The following is a 22,903-nucleotide window of genomic DNA, read 5'->3' on the forward strand; positions in this document are numbered from 1 at the left end:
ATCACCAGACTTGAATCCAATTGAAAATCTTCGGAAAGAACTGAAGATCCGGGTTCACAGAAGAGCCCCCGGAACCTTGAAGATTTGAAGGCAGTTTGTGTGGATGAATGGGCCAAAATCACACCTGAGCAATGTATTCGACTGGTTTCTCCATACAGGAGGCGTCTTGAGGCTGTAATCGCCAACAACGGTTTTTGCACCTTGTATTAAATAAATTTCAGTAAGCGTGTTCAATACTTATTCCCTGTGCCATTTCACTTTATTACACATAACTTTATTTATGGACATAAATGTTTGGATTTCTTTCTATGTGTGCATTACTTGGGTTGATGCCGACATCTGGTGAAAATTTCATGTCAATAGCTCGATTAGAAATATGTTTTTTGAGAGAAATGTTGACGTGTTCAATACTTATTTTCCCCGCTGTATACTGATGATGAAAATTACAGGCATCTCTCATCTTTTAAAGTGGGAGAACTTGCACAATTGGTGGCTGACTAAATACTTTTTTTTTCCCCCACTGTACATGTGAAAAGTTTTCCTTAATTCTTAAAAAACGTTAGGTAATACCTTGATGTACATTTTCTTTTCTGCTAAGTATCTTTTGACAATTTGATTGACAGGTCCATTGTTCTGTAGTCTGTTTTTTTCCGGGCCTTCTAATTAACATTCAATGCCTTGGTGTCTTTGACTGTCGTCAAGGAGCCCAGTATTCAGCAGCTTAAACAGATGCACACCGGTTCCTGTGTTTGACTGTGTGTACCTGTGTGTGTGTGCGTCCGTGTGGCTTTGTATACTGGGCTTTTGGTATTGTATCCTCAGAGTGATTAAGCTGCCGGCACTGAGTGACTCATAGGTCGGGTTAAATGACATCAGCAGTGGAGGACTCACAGGAGAAAAATAACACATGAGGATATCAGGACAATGCCACCAAAAAGGAAAAATAGCACCATAATTCAGGTTGAAGATGGTGAGAGACATTTTTGTCTTACATTGCTTACTGAAGTCTTTACATTGTTTATTCAATGGAAGTTTTATTTCAATTTAAATGTTTTGTGGTGACTTTTCAATTGCAGTTGGAATGGACGTGGATGCTGAGTTTGACAGTGGTAGTGAAGGTGAGTTATCCAAGCAACAATTAATCGCATATACACTTTTGTAGGTTGTTCGTTTGAGCTTTTTCTTCAACGTGTCTGTGTGTTTTGTACAGATGAGGCCAGGAGAAGGATTAAAAACAGGAGAGCTAAATCACAACGCAAGGCCAAACAGGCAATCGAGGAAGAGGATGATGAGGATGAAGACGAGGACGAAGATGAGGATAAGGCACCCCAGCGCAGAGGGCGGAGGAAGAGGCCCAAGCCCATAGACAGCGATCAGGATGAGGAGGATGAAGATAAGGGAAACAAACAAAGAACAACAAGAAGAGGAGCAAAATCCTCCAAGAAGAAAAGTGATAAGGAGGGCAGCAATGATGAGAGTGAAAGAGAGAAAGAGAGCAGGAAAACAAGAGGCAAAGCTGTGACCAAAACACAGAAAAATCAGCAGAACAAGGATAAAACGGAAAATGCAAAAGGAAAAGTGGAGGAGAGTAAGGACAAGAAGAATAAAAAGCAAAGCAGGTGCAGTACTCTCCGTGCCTTAACCCTCGTCATCTGTCTTCATACACTTTCACGAATGATTTTGTTAGAGCTATTGGATAGATTAAAAATGGTTAAAATAAAGATGCTGCTTGCTTTTAATTTCATTTTGTAAATATGGCATGTAGGTACACTCATTTTTCCTACATCTTTGATATTGCATTTGAGCAAAATGCCTGTAAAAATCAGCAAAAACATCTGGAAAGGGACAAAGAATTCAAAAGAGCTGAGATCCATTTGCAATGGAAGATGCAAGCTCTTTGCTCAAGCATTATTTAGAGCTGAGTCAAGAGACAAAAGAATTCATCCTGAGAAAAAAAAGCACTTTTTCAGCAATTAAGATGTGACTCTCTGCTCGTACCTTGCTGACTTTCTGCATCAAAACTCACACCAGAGGAACTTGAAAGAGCTGAAAATGTTGGTTTTAGTCATTCATGTGTAAATGCCAATACGTAATTTGAAAGGCCCGAAATTAGGTTAACAATTGTCAGCATTACGACTACATGTCACATTACGACTACATGTCACATTACATATGTAAATGTCATACAATATTTTTTTTTATAGAAAACCGCCATTTTAAAGCAAATGAACTATTCGTTAATGATGTCAGATATTGCTTTTATATGCCTTGTTTTTTGTAGTATATGTAATGGCACAATGAAATATGTCATGTAGCCTATATATTTATGAAATCAAGCTACATTAAGGACCAGATTATACTTTACTAGATAACCATAAAGACATCAGTGCTTTTGCGATTTCTTTAAAAAGACGCAACATGTGATGTTTAAGACTAAGACCTTTTATTGCTGTGTGACAATGGTATTAACATTTTAAGTTGTATACTGAATCTTTTTTTTCATTCATTCATCTTGGTAAATGGCGTATACTTATATAGCGATTTTCCACCTACAAGGCCCAAAGCGCTTTACAGTCACAGACTTGTTCACCCATTCACACACACATTTACACACTGGTGCGGGCTCCGCTGCCAAACACAGGCCTACCATCAGAGGCAAGGTGGGGTTCAGTATCTTGCCCTTGACTCATGGGCGTGCAAGGCGGGAATTGAACCTGCAATATTACGATCATGGGTCGACCGCCCTACCGTTGCACTACGGTCGTTTTGTCTCTTTCAGGGTCACGGGGCTGCCAGGGCCTATTCCAGCCACTTGTGGGCGAAGGCAGGGGAAACCCTGGACAGGTCGCCAGTCACATATCGCACATCCATTCACTCTGAAACTCACAACTATGGACAATTTAGAGTTGCCAATTAACATATGAAGCATGTTTTTGGACGGTGGAAGGAAGCCGAAGACCCCGGACAGAACCCACGCATGCACAGGGAGACTCCACACAGAAAGGTCCCCCGTTGTAGTTCTGTTTCAGGTCCCCCAGCCAGGACTTGAACAGGGGGACTTCTTGCTGTGAGGCAAGAGCGCTAACCACAGTGCCATGGTGCACAGTTTTTTTTTAATTTATTTTTTTAATTGTTCTGAATTAATTTATAGAATAAGGACAGATTTACAAACATAGACATGTTACAAACAGCAGTCCCATGCCCAAATCACCATGCTTTTAGCAAAGCTACTTTGGAGCATTTGTCCTTTGCTTGGCTTTTTTGTGTCAAATGTTGATAAATGAACAATCAGCATACTCAGGGTGTATTCAGAATGGAAACATTTTGTTAGCTTAAAGTGAACCAGAGTTTGTTTCCCCTAATATTCTACAACAAATTTTCAGTCTGAATACACCTAAGTGAACCCTGGTCTGGGACCAGGAACCGCTCTTGGACCCATCTTTTGAGGTGGTCTCGGTTGATTTCCAATTGGACTGACCTTTGGTTTGCTCTGAGATTCCTCTGTCTGAATCATAGACTGTAATAACAATGGACGAATCAAGGTGTGACCTATAGAAAATGCCTTAGCTCCAGCTCTCGTGAAATGAGGCAAAATCCCTCACCATTGCATCCTGATACGGGCGCCGCCATGTTGAAACCAGTCGACAGTGATTGGTCCGAGTCCCTCTGAGTCATCATATCCATCCAGTCTGAAAAACCCTTAAAAAAGTTCAAAGCTCATGTTAAAACAGAACAGATTGAAAATTTTGATTGTTGTAACTCAATTTCTGTTAAATATGTATTTGTTCCAAGCCACAAATTTAGAAGCTCAATAAATTTATTGATGCCAGTGCTATCAGCATGAAACGTTTTTGCTGGCAAGTAGTCTCAGGTTCAAGGCAGGTTGGCTTACCTTCTTGACTGATTGTTTTGATCTGAGAAAAAAATAGATAAATGTTTGCCACCAGTGTTGTTTTACATATATCTATCAGTTTATTTATGACATTTATGTGTTAGTCATTTGAGGTGCTGAGGTGTTTTTATTTGTTTAAAATTATAAAAAAGAAAAGGAAAGTAAAACATGTTTTCTTTTTATCAGTTCCCCAGATCTTCCCAGCTCTGACAGCGAAGATGAGGAAGACCAGTTGTCAGAGGGAGAGATTGAGGCCCTGAAGGAGCAGGTGGAGGAGAAGAAGAAAGTGATCGCCACATTAAGGAACAAACCCTGGCGCATGAAGAAGAGACTCATCATTCTGAAGTAAACACAAATCAGTGGCAGCTTCTAAAAATGTGCTCACTTACTCTTCTCCCGGGGTGGTGTGCTCTGTTGACTCTTTAATGAACTCTGGGTAGATACTAATGCAGGTGGAGGTCAGATAGAGACAGAGACAGATCAGTTGGGTATGTTTCTCCATGTACAGATCCATGTAGACAAGTGCCTGATAAGAACGTGATAGGTGAGCTGCTCTTACTTTTTCATGAGCCTGACACTGTTTAATGAATGTTGTTGTGGCTCACTTAGGTTGTTGCTTGTTGTCAGATCATCCCTCTGATTCTCAGAACATGTGTAAGACATCATCATCATCTGTAAACAAACCCACTGCTTGTTTTTCCTGTTTAAAGTCCCACTCCAATCATCTTTTGATCAATTGTACAGCAAAAGCATTCCTAGTGGACCTGCAAGTGGATGCATCGGAATGGAGCTGAGCAGGGAGCTTGTGACTCGCTGACTTTAGCACCCATGTCACAGCTACAGGCTTTTTACAACAGCATTTTTTTCTGCCCCTTACTCACAATGATTTGAATAAAGAAAATTTAGAAATACAATTTTAAGCGGAGTTTTGTTTTATATATGTCCTCCATCATGAGAAAAATGCCACAAGAACATGTTAAAAACACCAAAAACACCATTTTCATTGAAATGAAATCAATTATTGAATTTTTAAGGCAGGAAATTAGGCTTTATTTTATTTCTCTGAAGGTCATTTTTTGTTTTCTGTGAAAATTCACACAGGGAAGCTCAGGAGTTCGTAGAAAAATTTGAAGGAGCCCTTGGTAAAGGAAAAGGCAGAAAGCTCTACGCATTCAAGGTTATGATGGCCAAGGTAATAAGCTCAAGTTTACATTCATGATTATATTTAGTAAGCATTTTAGTTATTTTTTTATTTATAAACTGATGAGCATACATATTTTTTAATTCTCCCCCCACAGAAAATTATCAAGTTTAAACGGGATTTTGAGAACTTCAAAACAGCTTGTATTCCCTGGGAGAGGAAGATAAAAGAAGTGGAAAGTAGGTAACACAATGAAATAATGCATATATTGAAAAACATGAAGAGCTCTGGTTTTCTATTTTAACAAAGTTCTTTGTCTACTCATAGGTCACTTTGGGTCATCTGTGGCATCCTACTTTCTTTTTCTGAGGTGGATGTATGGCCTGAATCTGATCCTATTTGGGCTCATATTTGGTCTGGTTGTTCTCCCTGAGGTGCAGTTTCCTCTAACAGTTCATTTGAGCACATGCAACATTGTGTGGAAGTATGAGTTTCTCTCCTTCAACCCTGTTGTTTGTGTTTAGGTTATGATGGGTCTTCCATATGGCTCTATTCCGAGGAAAACTGTGCCTAGAGATGAGCAGCCGACAGCCATGGACTACTCTGTGCTCTTTGATTTTGGTGTGAGGGTCTCAACTTCAAAAGAATAACACCTTTATGGATAAAATACAAGTTTTTACTTTCCACCTTGCCACTTTTAATGTATAAAATGCCACCACATTGTAATCATACATAGATTTTGAATTCTGCTTTCAGTTTCACGCACCATAATGTTGACTCATCCACATGTGTGTCTGTGTTTCTGTTTCTAAACAGGGATATGCGAAATACTCTTTTATGTTCTATGGGTACTACAACAATGAGCGAACTATCGGGGTGCTGAAGTTCAGGCTCCCTCTGTCATACCTGCTCACTGGCGTTGGAATATTTGGATACAGCTTGATGGTTGTCATTAGAATGTATGGACTAAACACTAAAGCAGATGGTTAATGTGCATTTCATCAGGATGTTGATAACTGTTTGGTCTCTCAAGGATGGCTCGAAACTCAAATGAAGGAGGAGATGGTGGAGATGAAGGACAATTCACCTTCAGCTGGAAGATGTTCACTAGCTGGGATTTCCTGATAGGAAACCCTGAGACTGCAGACAATAAATATGCCTCCATCACTACAAGCTTCAAGGTTAGCAAGATATAAATGTGTTTGTGATTTTAAGTTGGAAGATGACTGTGGAGCCTGTAAAGATATCAAATGTTCTTCTGGTTAACCTGGATATTTTTAAATATGGTAACACTGTTCTGATGTGAGTTGGGTTTTAAACTTTTCAAAAACAAAGTTACTTCAATGAAAAGCAAGACCAAGAGAGTGGAACAGTAAATACAGTAAATAGATAACATGGATCTGGTCACTTAAAAAAGAACTAAGATGCTCTAAGAAAAAACGTTTCTTATAGTTTTCTGATAGTTTCGTTCAAATTAAGGTTAGAAAAATTTTAGCATCCAAACACAGATGGTTTTAAGACACCTTAAAAAGTTCTCTACAGTCTGTATATTTTTTTAAAATCGATGTAAAGCCATTATTTCAGCTTAAATGACATCCAGGTTAATTTAAACAGTTTAAATTAACTGTTAAAATTAACCACAATGTAACATAATCTCTGCTTGTACTGTACTGTGTTTTGCGCATATGTTACTTTTAGTTAATGTAAATATTATTTTTGCCACATCTTGACACATCATTTTCAGGATATTACCTGTTCAGATTCTGATTTTTTTTTATATATAACCATGCTCTGTGTTCAACTTTTTTCTTCTTCCAAAAAAGACAGAAAAGTGGAAATATACATTACTTTCTTTTAAAATTAGTACACAAATAAAACCAACAAAATGAATACGTTTAGATCATTAGACAATTCTTCCGCTACACAATATTTCACAATATTTTTTACCCCCTTAAAAAAAACTGTAGGAATCCATTGTGGATGAAAAAGAGAACCAGAAAGATGAAAACGTTCATCTTCGACGTTTCCTGCGGGTCCTGGCAAACCTAATGATTCTGTGTTGCCTTGGTGGCAGCGGATATCTAATCTATTTTGTGGTGAAACGGTCACAGGACTTTGCAAAGCTGGATCCAAAATCTTTGACCTGGTTTCAAAAAAACGAGGTAGGATTGACTTCTGAACGTGTCATAAATATTTAAATGTACGACAATTCAAGAAAACAGCCGAAAAAAAGCGGGGCAAAAAAGCACTTGACAGTCACATGCAAGTTGTATCACTTTAGGGAATCTATTTATATAATGGTGCAGAAAAAAAAATGATATCAAATTTTACATCAATTCTTTGTTATTTAACTCTGCTTGGCAATGACAGGTATCAAATGTTTCTTGTGGGTCTTGGAAACGCTGGAGCTGCGATTTAGACTATTCTTCCACGCAGATCGTCTCCAGAGCTGGGAATTTTTTGGGGCTGTAGCTAATGGGCAAATACTTTTCTGCCACACTGTAACTGTAAATATAGGTGTTCTCTTTTAAAAGGAATGTAAAAACATAGTGACCAAGTATGCAATATGTTTTTGATATTTTTGAGGAAGTTAATGTTCTTGTTTTTCTTAAAGCTTAGTAAAAAAAAAAGTCAGTTAAAAATCGTCATATTTGATATCTTATTGAGAGATTTATCACATAAAGAACATCTATAAACAAAAGTTGTCAAAAAGAAAAAGATAAGAAAATAAAACAGTAACTCCTGTTGTTCCTTTTATCAGGTGGAGTTTGTGATGTCTCTGCTGGGACTGGTGTGTCCCCCTCTGTTTGAAGCAATCGCAGAGTTGGAAGATTATCATCCTCGAATTGCTCTGAAGTGGCAGCTGGGGAGGATCTTTGCCCTCTTCCTTGGAAATCTGTACACATTCCTATTTGCCCTCTTTGATGAGGTTAATGCCAAGGTATGCTGTGTTGGTGTAGTGGTCTCTACTGTCGTCTCAAAGATAGCAAAAAGTGGAAAAAAAGAGAGAATTTAAAAAAAACATTGCTCAGTGCAGTTTGGTTAGTAAATACTGAATACAGCATCCTTTTAAATGCATATCAATTCCACCACTTCTAAGGGAAAGTGGTGGAATTGGACTTATATCTGTTTTTTGTTGTTGTTGTTGTAATAAATCAGTTAAAAACTAGGCACAATTTATTTATTTTCTGAACAACTGAAATTAAATAGATCGACCAATGAAAGAAAGGTTTTCAGAAAATAATATATTTATTCTATTCTATACAGTGAGGCAGATAAGTATTTGAATACCCCGGGATTTTGCAAGTTCTCCCACTTAAATAATCATGGAGGAGTCTGAATTTTCATCCACTGCATGTCAACTGTGAGAAAGATCATCTAAAAATAATCTGGTTATTTCATTGAAGGTTTTTGAAAAAAAAAATACATTTTTATGCTACTGTTTCAAATAAGTATTCAAACACCTGAGAAAATTAATGGTAATATTTGGTACAGCAGCCTTTGTTTGCGATTACACAGGCTAGGCCACTCCAGAACCTTGATATGCTTCTTGTGGAGCCGGTCCTTGGTTATCCTGGCTGTGTGATATAGGTCATTGCCATGTTGGAAGACCCAGCCACGACCCATCTTTGATGCTCTAACTGAGGGACGGAGGCTATTCCCCAAAATTTCGCAATACATGGTCATCCTTTCCTAAACAGTGCAGTAATCCTGTCCTATGCACAGAAAAACACCCCCCATATCATAATGCCCATGTTTCACAGTAGGGATATTGTTCTTGGGATTGTTCTCATAATTCTTCTTCCTCCAAACACAATGAGGGGAATTAAGATCAAAAAGTTTTATTTTAGTCTCATCTGACCATATGACTTTCTCCCATGAATCCTCTGGATCGTCCAAATGATCATTGACAAACTGGAGATGGGCCTGGATGTGCTGGTTTGAGCAGCGGGAATCTTCTGTGCCATACATGATTTTAAACAATGACTTCTTTGTGTATTACCAACAGCAACCTTGGAAACGGTGGTCCCAGCTCTTTTTGGGTCATTGACCAGCTCCTCCCGTGTAGTTCTGGGCTGAGTCCTTACCTTTCTTAGGATCACTCAGACCCCATGAGGTGAGATCTTCCATGGAGCCCCAGTCTGAGAAATATTGAAAGCCATATTTAGCTTCTTCCATTTTCTTATAATTGCTCCAACAGTGGAATTTTTTTTCACCAAGCTGCTTGGCAATGCCCCGTAGCCCTTTCCAACCTTGTGGAGGTCTACAATTTTGTCTCTGGTGTCTTTGGAAAGCTCTTTGGTCTTGGCCATGTTAGTTGGAGTCTTACTGATTGTATGGGGTGGACGAGTGTCTTTTTTGCAGCTAATGACCTTAAAGAGGTGCTTCTAATTTAGGATAATAAATGGAGTGAAGGTGGACTATTTAATGGTGGACTACCAGGTGTTTGAGGGTCGGAATTCTAGATGATAGACAGATGTTCAAATTCTTAATTGCACCGGTAACATAAAAATAAGTTATTTAAAAAAAAAAAAATTGTTTCCAGATTTTTTTCAACTTGTCCTGTACAACAGCTGGGCAAACAGATGAGAGCTGAAGGCCTCTTGTGTTGGATATGTTTTCCTTTAACAACAGGGGTTAGGAATCTTGAGACAAACCAGAGATATGTTTGAATAAACCCCTTTTGTAATCGAGGCCAACTTTATTCATTTAGTCATATTTGAAAATCTTTTGTGTTGGATCGGAAGGAAAAGGAAAGGAGGGAAGAAGGGAGAGGTATGTTAGAGAGGGGGGAGGGGGATAGAAGGGTGATTGTAGAAATAGAAGGGTGATTATAGAAGGGGGGTAAAACCATGAAGCAGCATAACGCAACAAGTTTCTGGATGGTTATAATCATTACAGTGAGGTCCAGATGTAGTACAAGTCTAAAAGGGAAGGGCCTGTCCACAGACACACTCAAATGTTATAAAGATACCTGTTGGCTCCAAAAATGTTCATGTCAACATGTACACAAAACAAATAATGTTCACACACACATACTTATGCCTTCAAACCAACTAGTGTGAAATATTTCATGCAATCACGCAAACTATAGCGCCAAGGTGAGCTAACACCTGTGCTCAAGTGAGTGTTTATGTTCTTCTAAAATGGATGATGGAATGTAAAAAAAGAGGGAGAGTGCCCAGTCATCCCCACATCAAGACAACCGCTGCAGCAGCAGCGGCAGCCAGAACCCCCCAACACCACACGGCAGCAGATAGAGAACAATTGCCCCCCGGGTGATCACATCTGCCACCCAAGCCAGGGCCAGCAGGACCGCCATGGGGGCCCCCAGAGCCAGAGAGCAGGGAGGCATGGGGGGACAGAGAGTGCAGCTCCAGCCCAACCAGGAGAGTAGGGCCCCGCCCCAGAAGAGCACCCACAGCCCCAGACGAGCACCTCATCACCCCCCAAGGGAAACCCGCGCTCCAGGCAGCCACCCACATGGCCCGACCAGGCTCACCCACAGTTGGAAATTTGGCGAGTCCCAGCGCTCAGGGGCAAAGACCAGAACCCACACCACAGGGATTTGGACACCCCCGGCTCAGATGTGGTGTGATCCCCGGCTCTTGGCCTTGCCAGAAAGCTCAGGGATCCCTCTCTCCCCGCGTGAAGAGAGGGCCACCGGGCCCATGAAGCCAGCACCCAGGGAACACGGCCGTTGTTGCCAAGGGCCCAGTACCCCCTATCATGGATTGGGTAGGGGACAGATGGTCAGAGGGCCCACCTTCCTTGCAAAATGCATGTGTGTGAAGGTGTGTGTGTGCATGTATGTGTGTTTGTATTGGAGTGTACGGTTTGAGGTGTAAAGGGTATGTGTACTAAGGGGGTGCAGTTAAAATTGGCAGGTAGGGTACTGGGAACACATATCCTGGTTACTCATAGTGATGTCCAATCCACCCCCCCCCCACCCCCCACCAAGGGGAGGGGGCCACTGCCAAGTAGCTCCTCCCCCCAAGGTGCATCACAGGCTGACCCCCCCCCCCCCCCTATCACCGTAACAAGAGATTATATGAGGAAGAGTCGGTGGTCAAACAGCCATCCCCCCCACAAAAAGACCACCCCCAAGCCAAGCCAGACCACCCTTCAAGCTCCCCCACCACACACCCCCACAACAAAGCCCGGAAGACCGCAGCACCCCAGCCCACCCCTCCCAGGCACCAGACCCGACCCCCCGGCTAACGGAGTCCCCACCACCCCCCACTGGGTGCCGGAAGGCCCCGACCCCCACCCCAAACCACGGCAGATGTACAGGAGCAGCGACGACCAGGATCCCCACCCCCTAAGTCATGGAGTTAGCTATGGGAGACCAGAGAGACTGAATTATTTCAAAGTTACTTGAACTTTGGGATGACATTTTTTCCAAGCTGATATGATCAAACAGCAGATTTCTCTATTGACTTACATACATATTTTTCTTGTTTTTCCAGTTTATTAAAATTGTTTCTTGGCAATACAAAGAGTTATGAAAATGATACATAATAATCCTCCTTCTATATCGATGGCACTCATGTCACCAAGCACGCAAAGTGACGGTAAAACCGTGATTGAAACCTTAAGCCAGACTGATAAATCGGCACATACCTGATGCCAGAGAGCCTGAACAGGTGTGCAGAACCACAGTGCATGCATGTAACTGTCGGGTTGATTGCTATCACAGTGCTCACAAATGTCTGAGTTACTGAGACCCATCTTGAACATCCTCTGTCCAGTGTAGTAAATTCTGTGAATAGTTTTGAATTGAATTAGCTGCAAGTTTGGACTTTTTGTCAGTTTTAAAGGTTCCGACCAGAAGCTTTCATCTGTGCTGATGCTCAAATCTGCATCCCATTTTGTTATGGGAAGTGAAATATTATTATCTAGGTTGCATAAGAGTTTGTATATTTTGGAGAGAGTTTTATTCATTGAAAAATGAATCAGAGAGGTAACTACTTCTGATGGCTTTAAATCGTTGTCTTTGTTTTTAAACTTTTTTGTAATCATAGATTTAAATTGCTGATATTCCAAGAAGTTATTTATTCCATGTTTGTCTTGAAGTTCCTGGGGTGTTATGAATCCATCAATAATTAAGTGCTCTAGTAGTGTTACGCCCCCTGCTCGCCAACCTGGGAAGTGTATCATTATTTTGTTTATAGGGATGTCTGGGTTTTTCCAGATGGGTGTCATTTTGCACGGTTTGATATGTTGAGAAATTCCCACCAGGCTGTTAGAGTGGCGATTATATTGATACTTTGGAAACAGTCCTGTTTTTTTAACTCTTTGGCTAATATATGGTAGATCTAACAGGTTGATCTTTCCACATAACGCCTGTTCCAAGTCTAACCATGAATTGGTTTCTGGATTATTTTTTAACCATTTTAAGATGTATTGTAATCTATTTTCTGGAAAGTACTTGTAAAAGTTAGGTAATTCTAAGCCTCCACAGCTTTTTGCAGATTTTAAAGTTTTAGACTAATTCTTGCAGGTTTATTGTTCCATAAAAAGCTTGATATGGATGAGTCTAATGTTTTGAACCATTTTAGTGGCGGTTGTGTGGGGATCATTAAGAAGAGATAATTAACTTTGGGTAAGATTTTCATTTCAACCGTGGCTACCTTGCCCATGAGGGACAGAGGCAAGTGACCCAGCGGGTTAGATCGTCCTGTATGCTTTTCAGTAGTGGGATGTGGTTTAGCTGCACCAGTTCTGATAATTTGGGGGAAAAATAGATACCTAGATATTTGATATTTCCTGATTTGACTGGTATTGTGAGTCTTTGCTCTTCATTAGTGTTCAGTGGTAATAAAACAGATTTATTCCAATTAATTGAGTAGTCTGATATAGAGGAGAATTCATTGATAATTGTTGCTGTTTCACTTACAGAACATGAATTATTTAAAAACAGTAATATGTCATCTGCATAGAGACTAATTTTATGATGGCTGTGTTTGGTTTTAATTCCTTTAATGCTCTCATTCTGTCTTATTGCTGCAGCTAGAGGCTCAATAAATATAGCAAAAAGAGAGGGAGAGAGTGGGCAACCCTGTCTGTCAAACCCAAACTTATGGAGGGCAGCGATGAAGAACTTCCGATTTACTCTGTCAAAAGCTTTTTCAGCTTCCAGCGATAGTATGGTCATTTCCAGGTTTTTAATAGTGGTAAAGTCTATTATGTACAGAGCCCGTGTCCTGACATTAAGATATAAAAATATATCTTCTTCCCACGGATTAATATCTTGTTCCCACAGATTGTTATCTAAGTACGAAATACTATTCCGTTCCCACAAGATATTATTCCGTTCCCACAAGATACTATTGCGTTCCCTCAAAATACTATTCCGTTCCCTCGAAATGATTAACTCTTGCGAACGCAATAATTATGTCGTTCGAACGCAATAATTAATCCGTTCGAACGCAATAATTATTCACGTCGTAATTCATACACGCAGATATGCTCTCTGTATGCCGGCAAAAATAGTATTTCGTGCGAACGAGATAATAATCTGTGGGAACAAGATATTAATCTGTGGGAACAAGATATATTTTTATATCTTAATGTCAGGACACGGGCTCAGTAATTATGTTAACAAGTCTGTGCACATTGTCATCTGAGTGTCTGCCTTTGAATAATCCAGTTTGATTGAGGTGAATTATGTGAGGAGTGATTTTTTTCTATTCTCTGTGCTAGTGCTTTGCAAATAATTTTTACATCTGCATTGATTAAAGAAATGGGGCGATAGCTTGATGGACTTGTGGGATCTTTGCCTGGTTTTAGAACAAGAATTATGTTTGCCGAGTTCATGTTAAGTGGTAGTGATTGGTTTTCCTTGATAAATGTGACCGTTTCATAAAACGTTGGTGCCAGTTGTTCCCAGAATTCTTTATACATTTCAGTAGGAAAGCCATCAGGCCCTGGTGCTTTGCTGTTAGGCATTAGTAACAGAGCTTCATGAAGTTCAGCCAACGAGAGCGGTGAGTCTACGTCTGTGATTTGATCCTCATTTAACCTGGGGAGGTTTACATTATTAATAAATGAGTTGAGGCTTAGCTCTTATTCGTTTGATATGTGATGTTTATAAGTTTTGATAAAAGTCTTTAAACGCGTTATTAATTTTGACTGGGTCGAGAGTGACATTTCCTGTTTGGTCCATAATAGATGTGATTTTTGATTTTTCTTTTTTAATTTTAAGCTGATTAGCTAAAAATCTGCCAGATCTATTTGAGTTTTCAAATCTTTAAAAAATCAAAGTCTTTGTATTTGAAATTGTGTTTGTTTATTTATGATGTCATTTAACTGCAGCTTTAATGTTTTCAGATCTCCCAGAAGCAGCATAAGCAGCCTCCAGAGTATTGATTTTATTTTCTAATTCTAATAAATCTGCTTTCTCTTTGCGTTTTTTATGAGTTGAGTAAGAAATGATTTTCCCTCTCATCACTGCTTTTGCTGTTTCCAAAAGAAGACATGGTGAGATATCAGGAGTATTGTTGAATTCTAAGAAGGTTGCCTACTATTTTTTAAAGAATTGAATAAATTCTTGGTCTTTTAGCAGAGATGTATTAAACCTCCAGGATGTACCTGAGGGTGTGGATATTGGCCTAGGAATATTTACAGAAACTGGTGCATGATCACTGATAACGATTGGATGAATGTTGGAACTTTTTAATATCTTTTAAAAGAGATTTATTGACTAATAAATAGTCTAAAGGAGAGTGTGAGTGGTGAACTGGAGAAAAAAAGGTGAACCCTTTAGTGTTTGGGTGACATGAGCGCCAAGCGTCGCAGAGACCCAGATCATTCATGTACTGTTTTTAGAATACTTGCAGACCGCCATGTGCATTGATGTGCTGCTGTGCTGAGTCTGTCAAGTTCAGGATCCAGATTTTTTTTATATCATGTCTCTCACAATGGACATGTACCAAGATGAAAATGTCATGTCATGCCTGATTTTGTTTTGTTCCTGAAGAATAAACCTTTAAACCTGCGCTCGGCTTCAGACTCTGCTTTAGGGTCCTATCCCTCACCCTAACACCCCTTCGCAATTTCTAGGTGGGAGAAATTGCAAAATCACAGGGTGTTCACATACTTTTTTACATCACTGTATAAACAGTGTATAATTCTAGTAAATAAACCATATTTTCATTCTTCTTTACAAGCATGCTATTTATGAAAGACAATAATCTCTCTAAATAATCTTTGTCATTTTTATTTTTTGTAGATGCAAGATGAAAAGGCGGTCAAAAATGCCACTGAATGGGCTTTTCATGAGTACTATGCCAACTACAGCTCCTTCTACAATACAACACTTGTGCCTCCTCTAAATATCCCTCCAGCTGATGTTGTGCGAGGACCCTGCTGGGAGACAGCAGTTGGAATAGTCTGTGGCAAGATCATGAATCAAAGAATTGTTCTGAAAAAATAATTACTTTTAATCTGATTTGCCAAAGAAAGAGGTTCTAATTCTGACTTTTTGTTTTGTTTTTGTGTGCTTTTCACCCTTGTCCTTCAGGAATTTGTAAAGCTGACGGTGTCAGATGTGCAGGTTACCTTTTTGACTATTTTGGTTGGGGACTTTGCACGAGCTTTAATTGTCCGTTTCCTGAACTACTGCTGGTGTTGGGACCTGGAAGCTGGATTTGTGAGTAAAAAAGACTTAATGTAGTGTGTGTGCGCCGTGTTTTTCCATGAGTCCATCATGCATGTTCATTTATTTATTTTTGTGTAAAAAGAAAAGTGTGAAATTTTATTATATATTCAGTCCCCACTTATGCTTTCTGTATGTATGGTTTCTGTAACCACGTTGAAAACGTAAACTTCACCTGGTTATGTCAGTGTGGTAAACATTATTATAGAACTGTTTTCCATTATGCAACTTACCTATCAGGCACCATGTAGGAACAGCATATCATGATCCAGATCAACCTGATATCAAACCCTGAGGGAAACCATAGAAGGAGACGAGAACTTTAATTACAGGAGCACAAAAAGTACAAGGTGTATTGATTGCTGCTTGATAATACAATGGAACATGTTAATAATACTGTTGTGTTAATTTTAGCCATCCTATGCAGAGTTTGACATCAGTGGAAATGTGCTTGGACTTGTCTTCAATCAAGGAATGATATGGTGAATTCTCCTGAACATTTTTTCCCCTGAATGTCAATTTTTAATAAGTAGGTTTTGTGTTCGTATTTAAATTAACATAAAGAATAAGTAGTGAATTAAAAGCATTTGAGATTATCTGATGATAAAGACATGTTTTCCACTTCCTTTGTCATCTTTAGGATGGGGGTGTTTTATGCTCCAGGCCTCATGGGTGTGAATGTGCTACGCCTCCTGACATCTATGTATTTTCAGTGCTGGGCAGTGATGTCCTCTAACGTTCCTCACGAGCGAGTTTTTAAGGCCTCGCGCTCCAACAACTTCTACATGGCGTTGTTGCTGTTGGTGCTGTTCCTCAGTTTGCTTCCCGTTATCTACTCAATTATGACTCTGCCTCCATCATTTGATTGTGGGCCATTCAGGTCAGTAGATCAGAGTTGGAACACACAAAAAACCCACACAAATGCAAAACAATCTTGTGGATTTAAAACTGTCGAGACTCTTCTGACAATAATTTGCAATTTAGAATAGCTTTTAACAAATTTTGAATACAGGCCATGTTATGTACTAAGCTGAGTCACATCGGGTCGGGTAACATCCAGGTTTAATGAGGCGTAGAGGAACCAAGATATCCTGATAAGAAGTTAGATAACAGAACAAGGCACACCTGTCACTCATATAGTGACATCAAAACCGAAAAGTTTTGTGTTCTAAATTTAGGAAGTGACAACTGCAATTACAACACAAATGTGTGTGCAAAGGTGGAGCCAAGATTACAAATCAGGAGGAGAAATCACCCTAATCCCTAAAATTTAAGATTGAGTTCCAAGCCCCAATGAGACTTACACTTTGCACTGCAAACTTAGAAAAGAAGACAGATAGCAAAGTGGACATTCTACCTAGATTATTTTAAGTATTTTTTAAAGTTTAATGTTTCTGTTCACCTTTTGGCATATCCCTTCAGGAGTCACCACAGCGAATCAGCTTTCACTGATTCACAAGATGTCCTTCCTGTCACAACCTTGTATTTTATCCGGGCTGGGGACCAGCACAGGGAGACCCAGACTTGGGCCCCCTTGTGCCAACATGGTTAGACAGGAGCACGAAGAGTTTTCCCCAAGGACCTACACTAGATGAAGCTCATCGTGCCTTCTGGGAATCGAACCCTGTGTTTTTGAGAGTTCAAAAGACTTGTGAAAGTTTATGATAATCAATTTTAGATACATGTAACTCAAAATAGCTATCACTAAGAATATAGCGATCCGATAGAGTTCCAACAGTAACCTTTAAAGCTTGAAGTAAACAACAAACAAATAAATTAGGTAATAAATAAATAATTTTTGTATTATTCTAAAACTGTTTTTTTACTCTTTCATCTTAAGACACATTTTACAACCTACACTATATTACCAAAAATACTCGCTCACTTGCCTTGACTCACAAATAAACTGAAATGATATCCCATTCCTAGCCTATGGAGTTCAATAGGATGGCAATCCACCATTTGCAGCTATTACAGCTTCAACTCTTCTGGGAAGGCTGTCCACAAGGTTCAGGAGTGTTTATATTATTTTCTGACCATTCTTCCAAAAGCGCATTGGTGAGGTCACCCACTGATGTTGGTGGAGAAGGCCTGGTTCTCAGTCTCTGCTCTAATTAATCCCAAAGGTATTCTATTGGGTTCAGGTCAGGACTTTGTGCAGGCCAGTCAAGTTCATCCACACCAGACTGTCATGTCTTTATGGACCTTGCTTTGTGCACTACTGGCTCCAAACTGTTCCTGCAAAGTTGGGAGCATGGACTTGTCCAAAACGTTTTGGTATCCTGAAGCATCCAGAGTTCCTTTCACTGGACTAAGGGGCCAAAGTCCTGAAAATCACCACACAACATAATTCCTCCTACATCAAATTTTAAACAGTCCTACAACAAATATACCATTCTTCTGGCAACCTCCAAACCCAGACTCGTCCATCAGATTGTCAGATTGAAAAGTGGGATTCATCACTCCAGAGAACACGACTCAATGCTCTCGAGTCCAGTGCCGTTGTGCTTTACACCACTGCATTCAACGCTTTGAATTGAACCTGGTTATATGTAGCTTGGGTGCAGCTACTTGGCCATAGAAACCCATTCCGTGAAGCTCTCTGCGTACTCTACTTGGGCTAATCTGAAGGTCACATGAAGTTTGGAGCTCCATAGCAACTGACTGTGCAGAAAGTTGGCGACCTCCCTCTCCGTCAGTTTACGTGACCAACCACTTTGTGGTCGAGTTGCTGTTGTTCCCAAACTCTTCCATTTTGTTAAGATAGAGCTGACAGTTGACTGTGGAATATTTAGGAGCGAGGAAACTTCACGACTAGATTTGTTGCACAGGTGGAATCCTATGACAGTTCAACGCTGTAATATACTGAGCTCACATCGTTTGTGAAAACAAGTGATCAGGACACTTGATTCTGATCATTTGGATGGGTGAGCGAATACTTTTGGCAACATAGTGTATCTGTACTTTGTTTGAGACTTTTTTTTTCTTACAGTATGACAATAACCCTTTTTTGTCACCAGTGGACAGGACAGGATGTTTGATGTGGTTTTGGAAACTATAAACCAGGATCTACCTGCTTTCATAGGGAACATTTTAACCTATGCAAGCAACCCTGGACTTATTATGCCAGCGATCCTCTTAATGGTGTAAGTACCATTTCAAATAAAAGGTTAAGTGTTTGCATATGTTTAATAGGTATGGGATACCGGCCGACAAAGTTTGCATTATCAGAGATAAACGCATGCAGGGGAAGCCTGAACTGTTTGATGCGAAGTGCGTTTGTTTCTGACAATGCACACTTTGAAAGTCATCATCCCGCTTATACCATGGTCACTTAAATTTGTTTTCTTTTTTTTTTTAACTTGTCCTGTCCAACAACTAGGCAGGCAGATGAGAGCTGAGGGCCTCTTGTGTTGGACATAATTAAATTTGTTTTCTAACACTTTATTCTTGTTTTTTTCTGGTTTGTATCGCTTTTTTCACAAAAAGCAGACTATTTGTTACTTAGTCAGGGTAACATGACAACGCGCCGCTTAGCCGACTGACACAGCACCGACTTCAACTGCAGCGGCTAATGAAAGGGATATAAATGCTGATCGTCACGATGGGTTAAATAAAGCATCATTTCACGGAGAAAGTTAAACCTCATACCGCTTGTTTTTTTCCAGATGATGAAGTAAAAATTGTTTTAAAGAAACCAGCTCAGTGATTTAGAGCATTTATGCTCTGTGATCGTAACTTCTTTTTAAGGTGTGCAATATAACTGTGGATAATCACTTTTTAATCCGCATCCAGCAGCCAATCAGAATTGAGTATTCACTCGTACCATGGCATAAGTCTTTCTTATTGTTTCTGGCAACTGTATTAAAACACTGAATTTATTCATGGGTTTCTAAACTAGGCATAACACAGTTTATGCTTTTTCTACAGTTTGGCCATCTACTACCTAAACACTGTGTCGAAGGGATACCAGCAAGCAAACACTGATCTGAAAAAAAAGATGCAAATGGCTAGTTTGAGTTTTCTAGTTTGCCTTCTTTACATTTTATATATTGCCTTATTTGGTAAACACACGATTTTGGGGTAAACTAGTTTATTCTTTCAGGCTCGAGATGAAGAGAAAAACCGCAGAAACAACAAAGACAGCACCAATCAAATGATGAAAGACTTGGAAGACCTGCTACCAGATAAATCTCTCATTAAACCTCGAGTTGAAGATAAACCTCCTTCTGGTAAATTCACACTGCTGTGATAGTTAACGTAACATTAAAATTCTTCTAATGAAATTTTTTGAATAGTATTCTGTTATGTCTGCATATTATCACCAGATTTCTGTTTAAATCTGCATTGTTTTTTGCCTGTCATCTTAGATGCCATACCTGAAAAGGGCAGCAAGTCAACCAAAATGAAACCAGGAACAGCAGGTGTGAATCTGCACAAGGAGGTGTCCCTGGCTTCACCAAACCCCAGAGGGCCAGTGAGTCGGGGTCCTGGCCCTAGAGGGGCCCCCCCTAGGAATGCCATGGGCCCTGGGCCTGGCCCTGGGCCTGGTAGAGGTAGAGGTCGAGGAGCCCCCCCAAGAAGATAATAAATTCAAGCAGCGTTTTAATCCGAATGACAGGTGTCTGTTATTGTGACTGTCCCAGTCACAGCCATAGAAGGTTGGATGTCAGTGGAAGAATTCCGACATTAGATTATTTAAAAATGTAGATGAACAAGAAATTTGAAGAATACATTTTAGGATTTTTGTTTATTAGGTAAACTATACCAATCTTGCTACCATGTTACAGATATTTGGTCATTAAAAATGAAGATCAGGTTTTTTTGTCTCTTGGAATGACTTTGAGCACTCACTTGTCCAAGTACTTCCCTGAAAACTCATCATTACAATTTGTTACTTACCACCAATGGAAGGTGGGAAGTGGGTTTTGCACAACTCTGCAAAGTACAGGAGACATTTCTGGAAAAAGATGAAAACCTCTACAACTGCTTGAAAAGAGTGAAACTAATACTTATCTCATGGCCCCACACCGATGTAGGGGAAGGGCCATACTTATTTTTTTGTAGAAGAGAGCAAAAGTTAATGGAGAGGACTATAAAACCTTCAAAAAGAAGTGCTGCAGAGGATCAAAACTACAAACAAAGAGGTTGAAGAAGTTTACCTCTCAGCAAGAAGGCCCTGGTTCAAATTCCAGCTGGTTCCTTTCAGTGTGGAGTTCTAATCTCCAGGAGTACTGTGGCCCTAAAAGGAATTCAGTGAGTTAAGAGGATGGATTCATGGTGGACAATAAGTATTTGGTCACCTACAAACAAACAAGATTTCTGTCTCTAACAGACCTGTAACTTCTTCTGTAAGAGGATTATCTTCCCTCCGGTCCTTATCGGTATTAATGGCACCTATTTGAACTTGTTATCTACCGGTACACAAAAGACACCTGTCCACAACCTCAAACAGTCACACTCCCAACTCCACTATTGCCAAGACCAAGGAGCTGTCTAAGGACACCAGAAACCAAATTGTTGACCTGCACCAGGCTGGGAAGAGTGAATCTGCATTTGTTAATCAGCTTGGTGTGAAAAAATCAACTGTGGGATAAATTATTAGGTAATGGAAGACATACAAGACTTCTGATAATCTCCCTCCATCTGGGGCTCCCCGCAAGATCTCACCCTGTGGGGTCAAAATAATCACAAGGACGGTGGGCAAAACTCTCAGAACCACACGGTCCCTGCAGAGAGCTGGGACCAAAGTAACAAAGGCTACCATCAGTAACACACTTCGCCGCCAGGGACTCAAATCCTGCAGTGCCAGAGGTCTCCTCCTGCTGAAGCCAGTAAATGTGCAGGTCAGTCTAAAGTTTGCTAGACAGCATTTGGATGATCCAGAAGTGGATTGAGAGAATTTCCTACATTCAGATGAAACCAAAATAGAACTTTTTGGTAAGATCTCTACTCATCATGTTTGGAGGAGAAAGTCCTCGGAGTGGAACAACTGAACCAAAACGGCCACCATAGCCGACATAAACAGAGTAGGAATGAGGCAACAGATGAACCGCAGACAAATGTAAAGCAACGATTGCTGTGTCATAAAGCAGAAAAAAAAAGTCAAACTGTTTATTTGTTGGAATCGCTTAAGCCACGTGGTTATGTTTATAAGCTTTGGTTCATAGGCCCTAGAGGGGCCTTCATAACAGAATGGTCTGCTTGATGCCAGTCTGAATGCAGCCCAACCTCAAGGTTCGGGATCCGGAAACCAAAGGATTTTTCCAGCCTGAATACACCACACGACTCACAGCTGCAACACACTGATCTGTAAGAACACAATAATGCAAAAAGTTGCAAATATTTCAATATCTGCAGGACTTTCCATGCATGACATTTTTGGAAGAAAAAAACGTAAAAATTATTTTATGGTTTATCACTAGTTTTAATCTTTACTTTTCTGTTGTACATTGAAAAAACATTTGTGATTTTAAAATAAAGTTAGTTTCCTAAAAATGTTGAAGTTGTAAATAAATAACCATGACAAGAAATAAACATCATAGCTCTGATGAAAAGTTGATGCTTTAAAGAAAGGTTCAGTGTCAGGAGCTGGTGGTGTGGGACCCAAAAACGCAGGAGACCAGTTATTGTGGGAGAAACTTAGACATCTAATAAATAAACTTGAACGGGACAAAACCATGGTGAACCAGACAGATGAAATAGTAGAGCAGGCACACTTAAAGAGAGCTCAAACAAATTAACCTAAAGTGCTGGCAGCTGTGTTCCTCTCATGAAGAACCACAGGAGAGGGGGCGGAACTTTCCAGAACTGCACAGAAGAACAGGGTAAAAATAAAACCGAACTGCAGATGTGATCTTCAGAGATCAGAGGTGACTTTTATTTTATTTTTAAAACAATTACATTTCTGTAACATTATAAAACCTGACTTTCAGTTTTTATCAGTGTTTTGTTTTCACATGAGAATAATCATCAACTCAAACTTTATAAATCAAGGGGATAACTGTTTTTCTTTCAAAAACATAACTGAAATTATTTTTTCAGAGAAATGTTTGGCTAGTAGAAATCTAATTTGGCTGGTAGATCTGGGATGTTTAGGATGTGCGTTGATGGAAGAGGGTGTGATAAACAAGAAAAGGAGTCTAGAGTTTAGGTCTGTGGTCATGTGGATCATTCCTATAGGCTGGAATGTCCGTGAATGCAGCCTTTT

General features: G+C 39.9%; 1 protein-coding gene across 1 annotated transcript; it reads left to right on the forward strand.

The window, feature by feature from the left end:
• The first annotated feature begins 533 nt into the window (after positions 1 to 533).
• LOC101158452 (transmembrane channel-like protein 2-B) lies at positions 534 to 20,281 on the forward strand. Its single transcript, XM_020706068.1, has 20 exons — positions 534 to 970; positions 1,077 to 1,118; positions 1,211 to 1,619; positions 4,079 to 4,237; positions 4,994 to 5,084; positions 5,191 to 5,272; positions 5,361 to 5,467; positions 5,558 to 5,656; positions 5,850 to 5,992; positions 6,067 to 6,214; positions 7,001 to 7,195; positions 7,795 to 7,974; positions 15,268 to 15,426; positions 15,559 to 15,687; positions 16,108 to 16,175; positions 16,334 to 16,573; positions 18,714 to 18,839; positions 19,624 to 19,702; positions 19,799 to 19,925; positions 20,064 to 20,281. Exons 1-20 carry the CDS (start codon positions 925 to 927, stop codon positions 20,279 to 20,281), a joined length of 2,847 nt encoding a protein of 948 aa, XP_020561727.1. The 5' UTR covers positions 534 to 924.
• Positions 20,282 to 22,903: the final 2,622 nt, after the last annotated feature.

The sequence above is a fragment of the Oryzias latipes genome, chromosome 9 (assembly GCF_002234675.1).
Source record: "Oryzias latipes chromosome 9, ASM223467v1".
NCBI lineage: Eukaryota > Metazoa > Chordata > Actinopteri > Beloniformes > Adrianichthyidae > Oryzias > Oryzias latipes.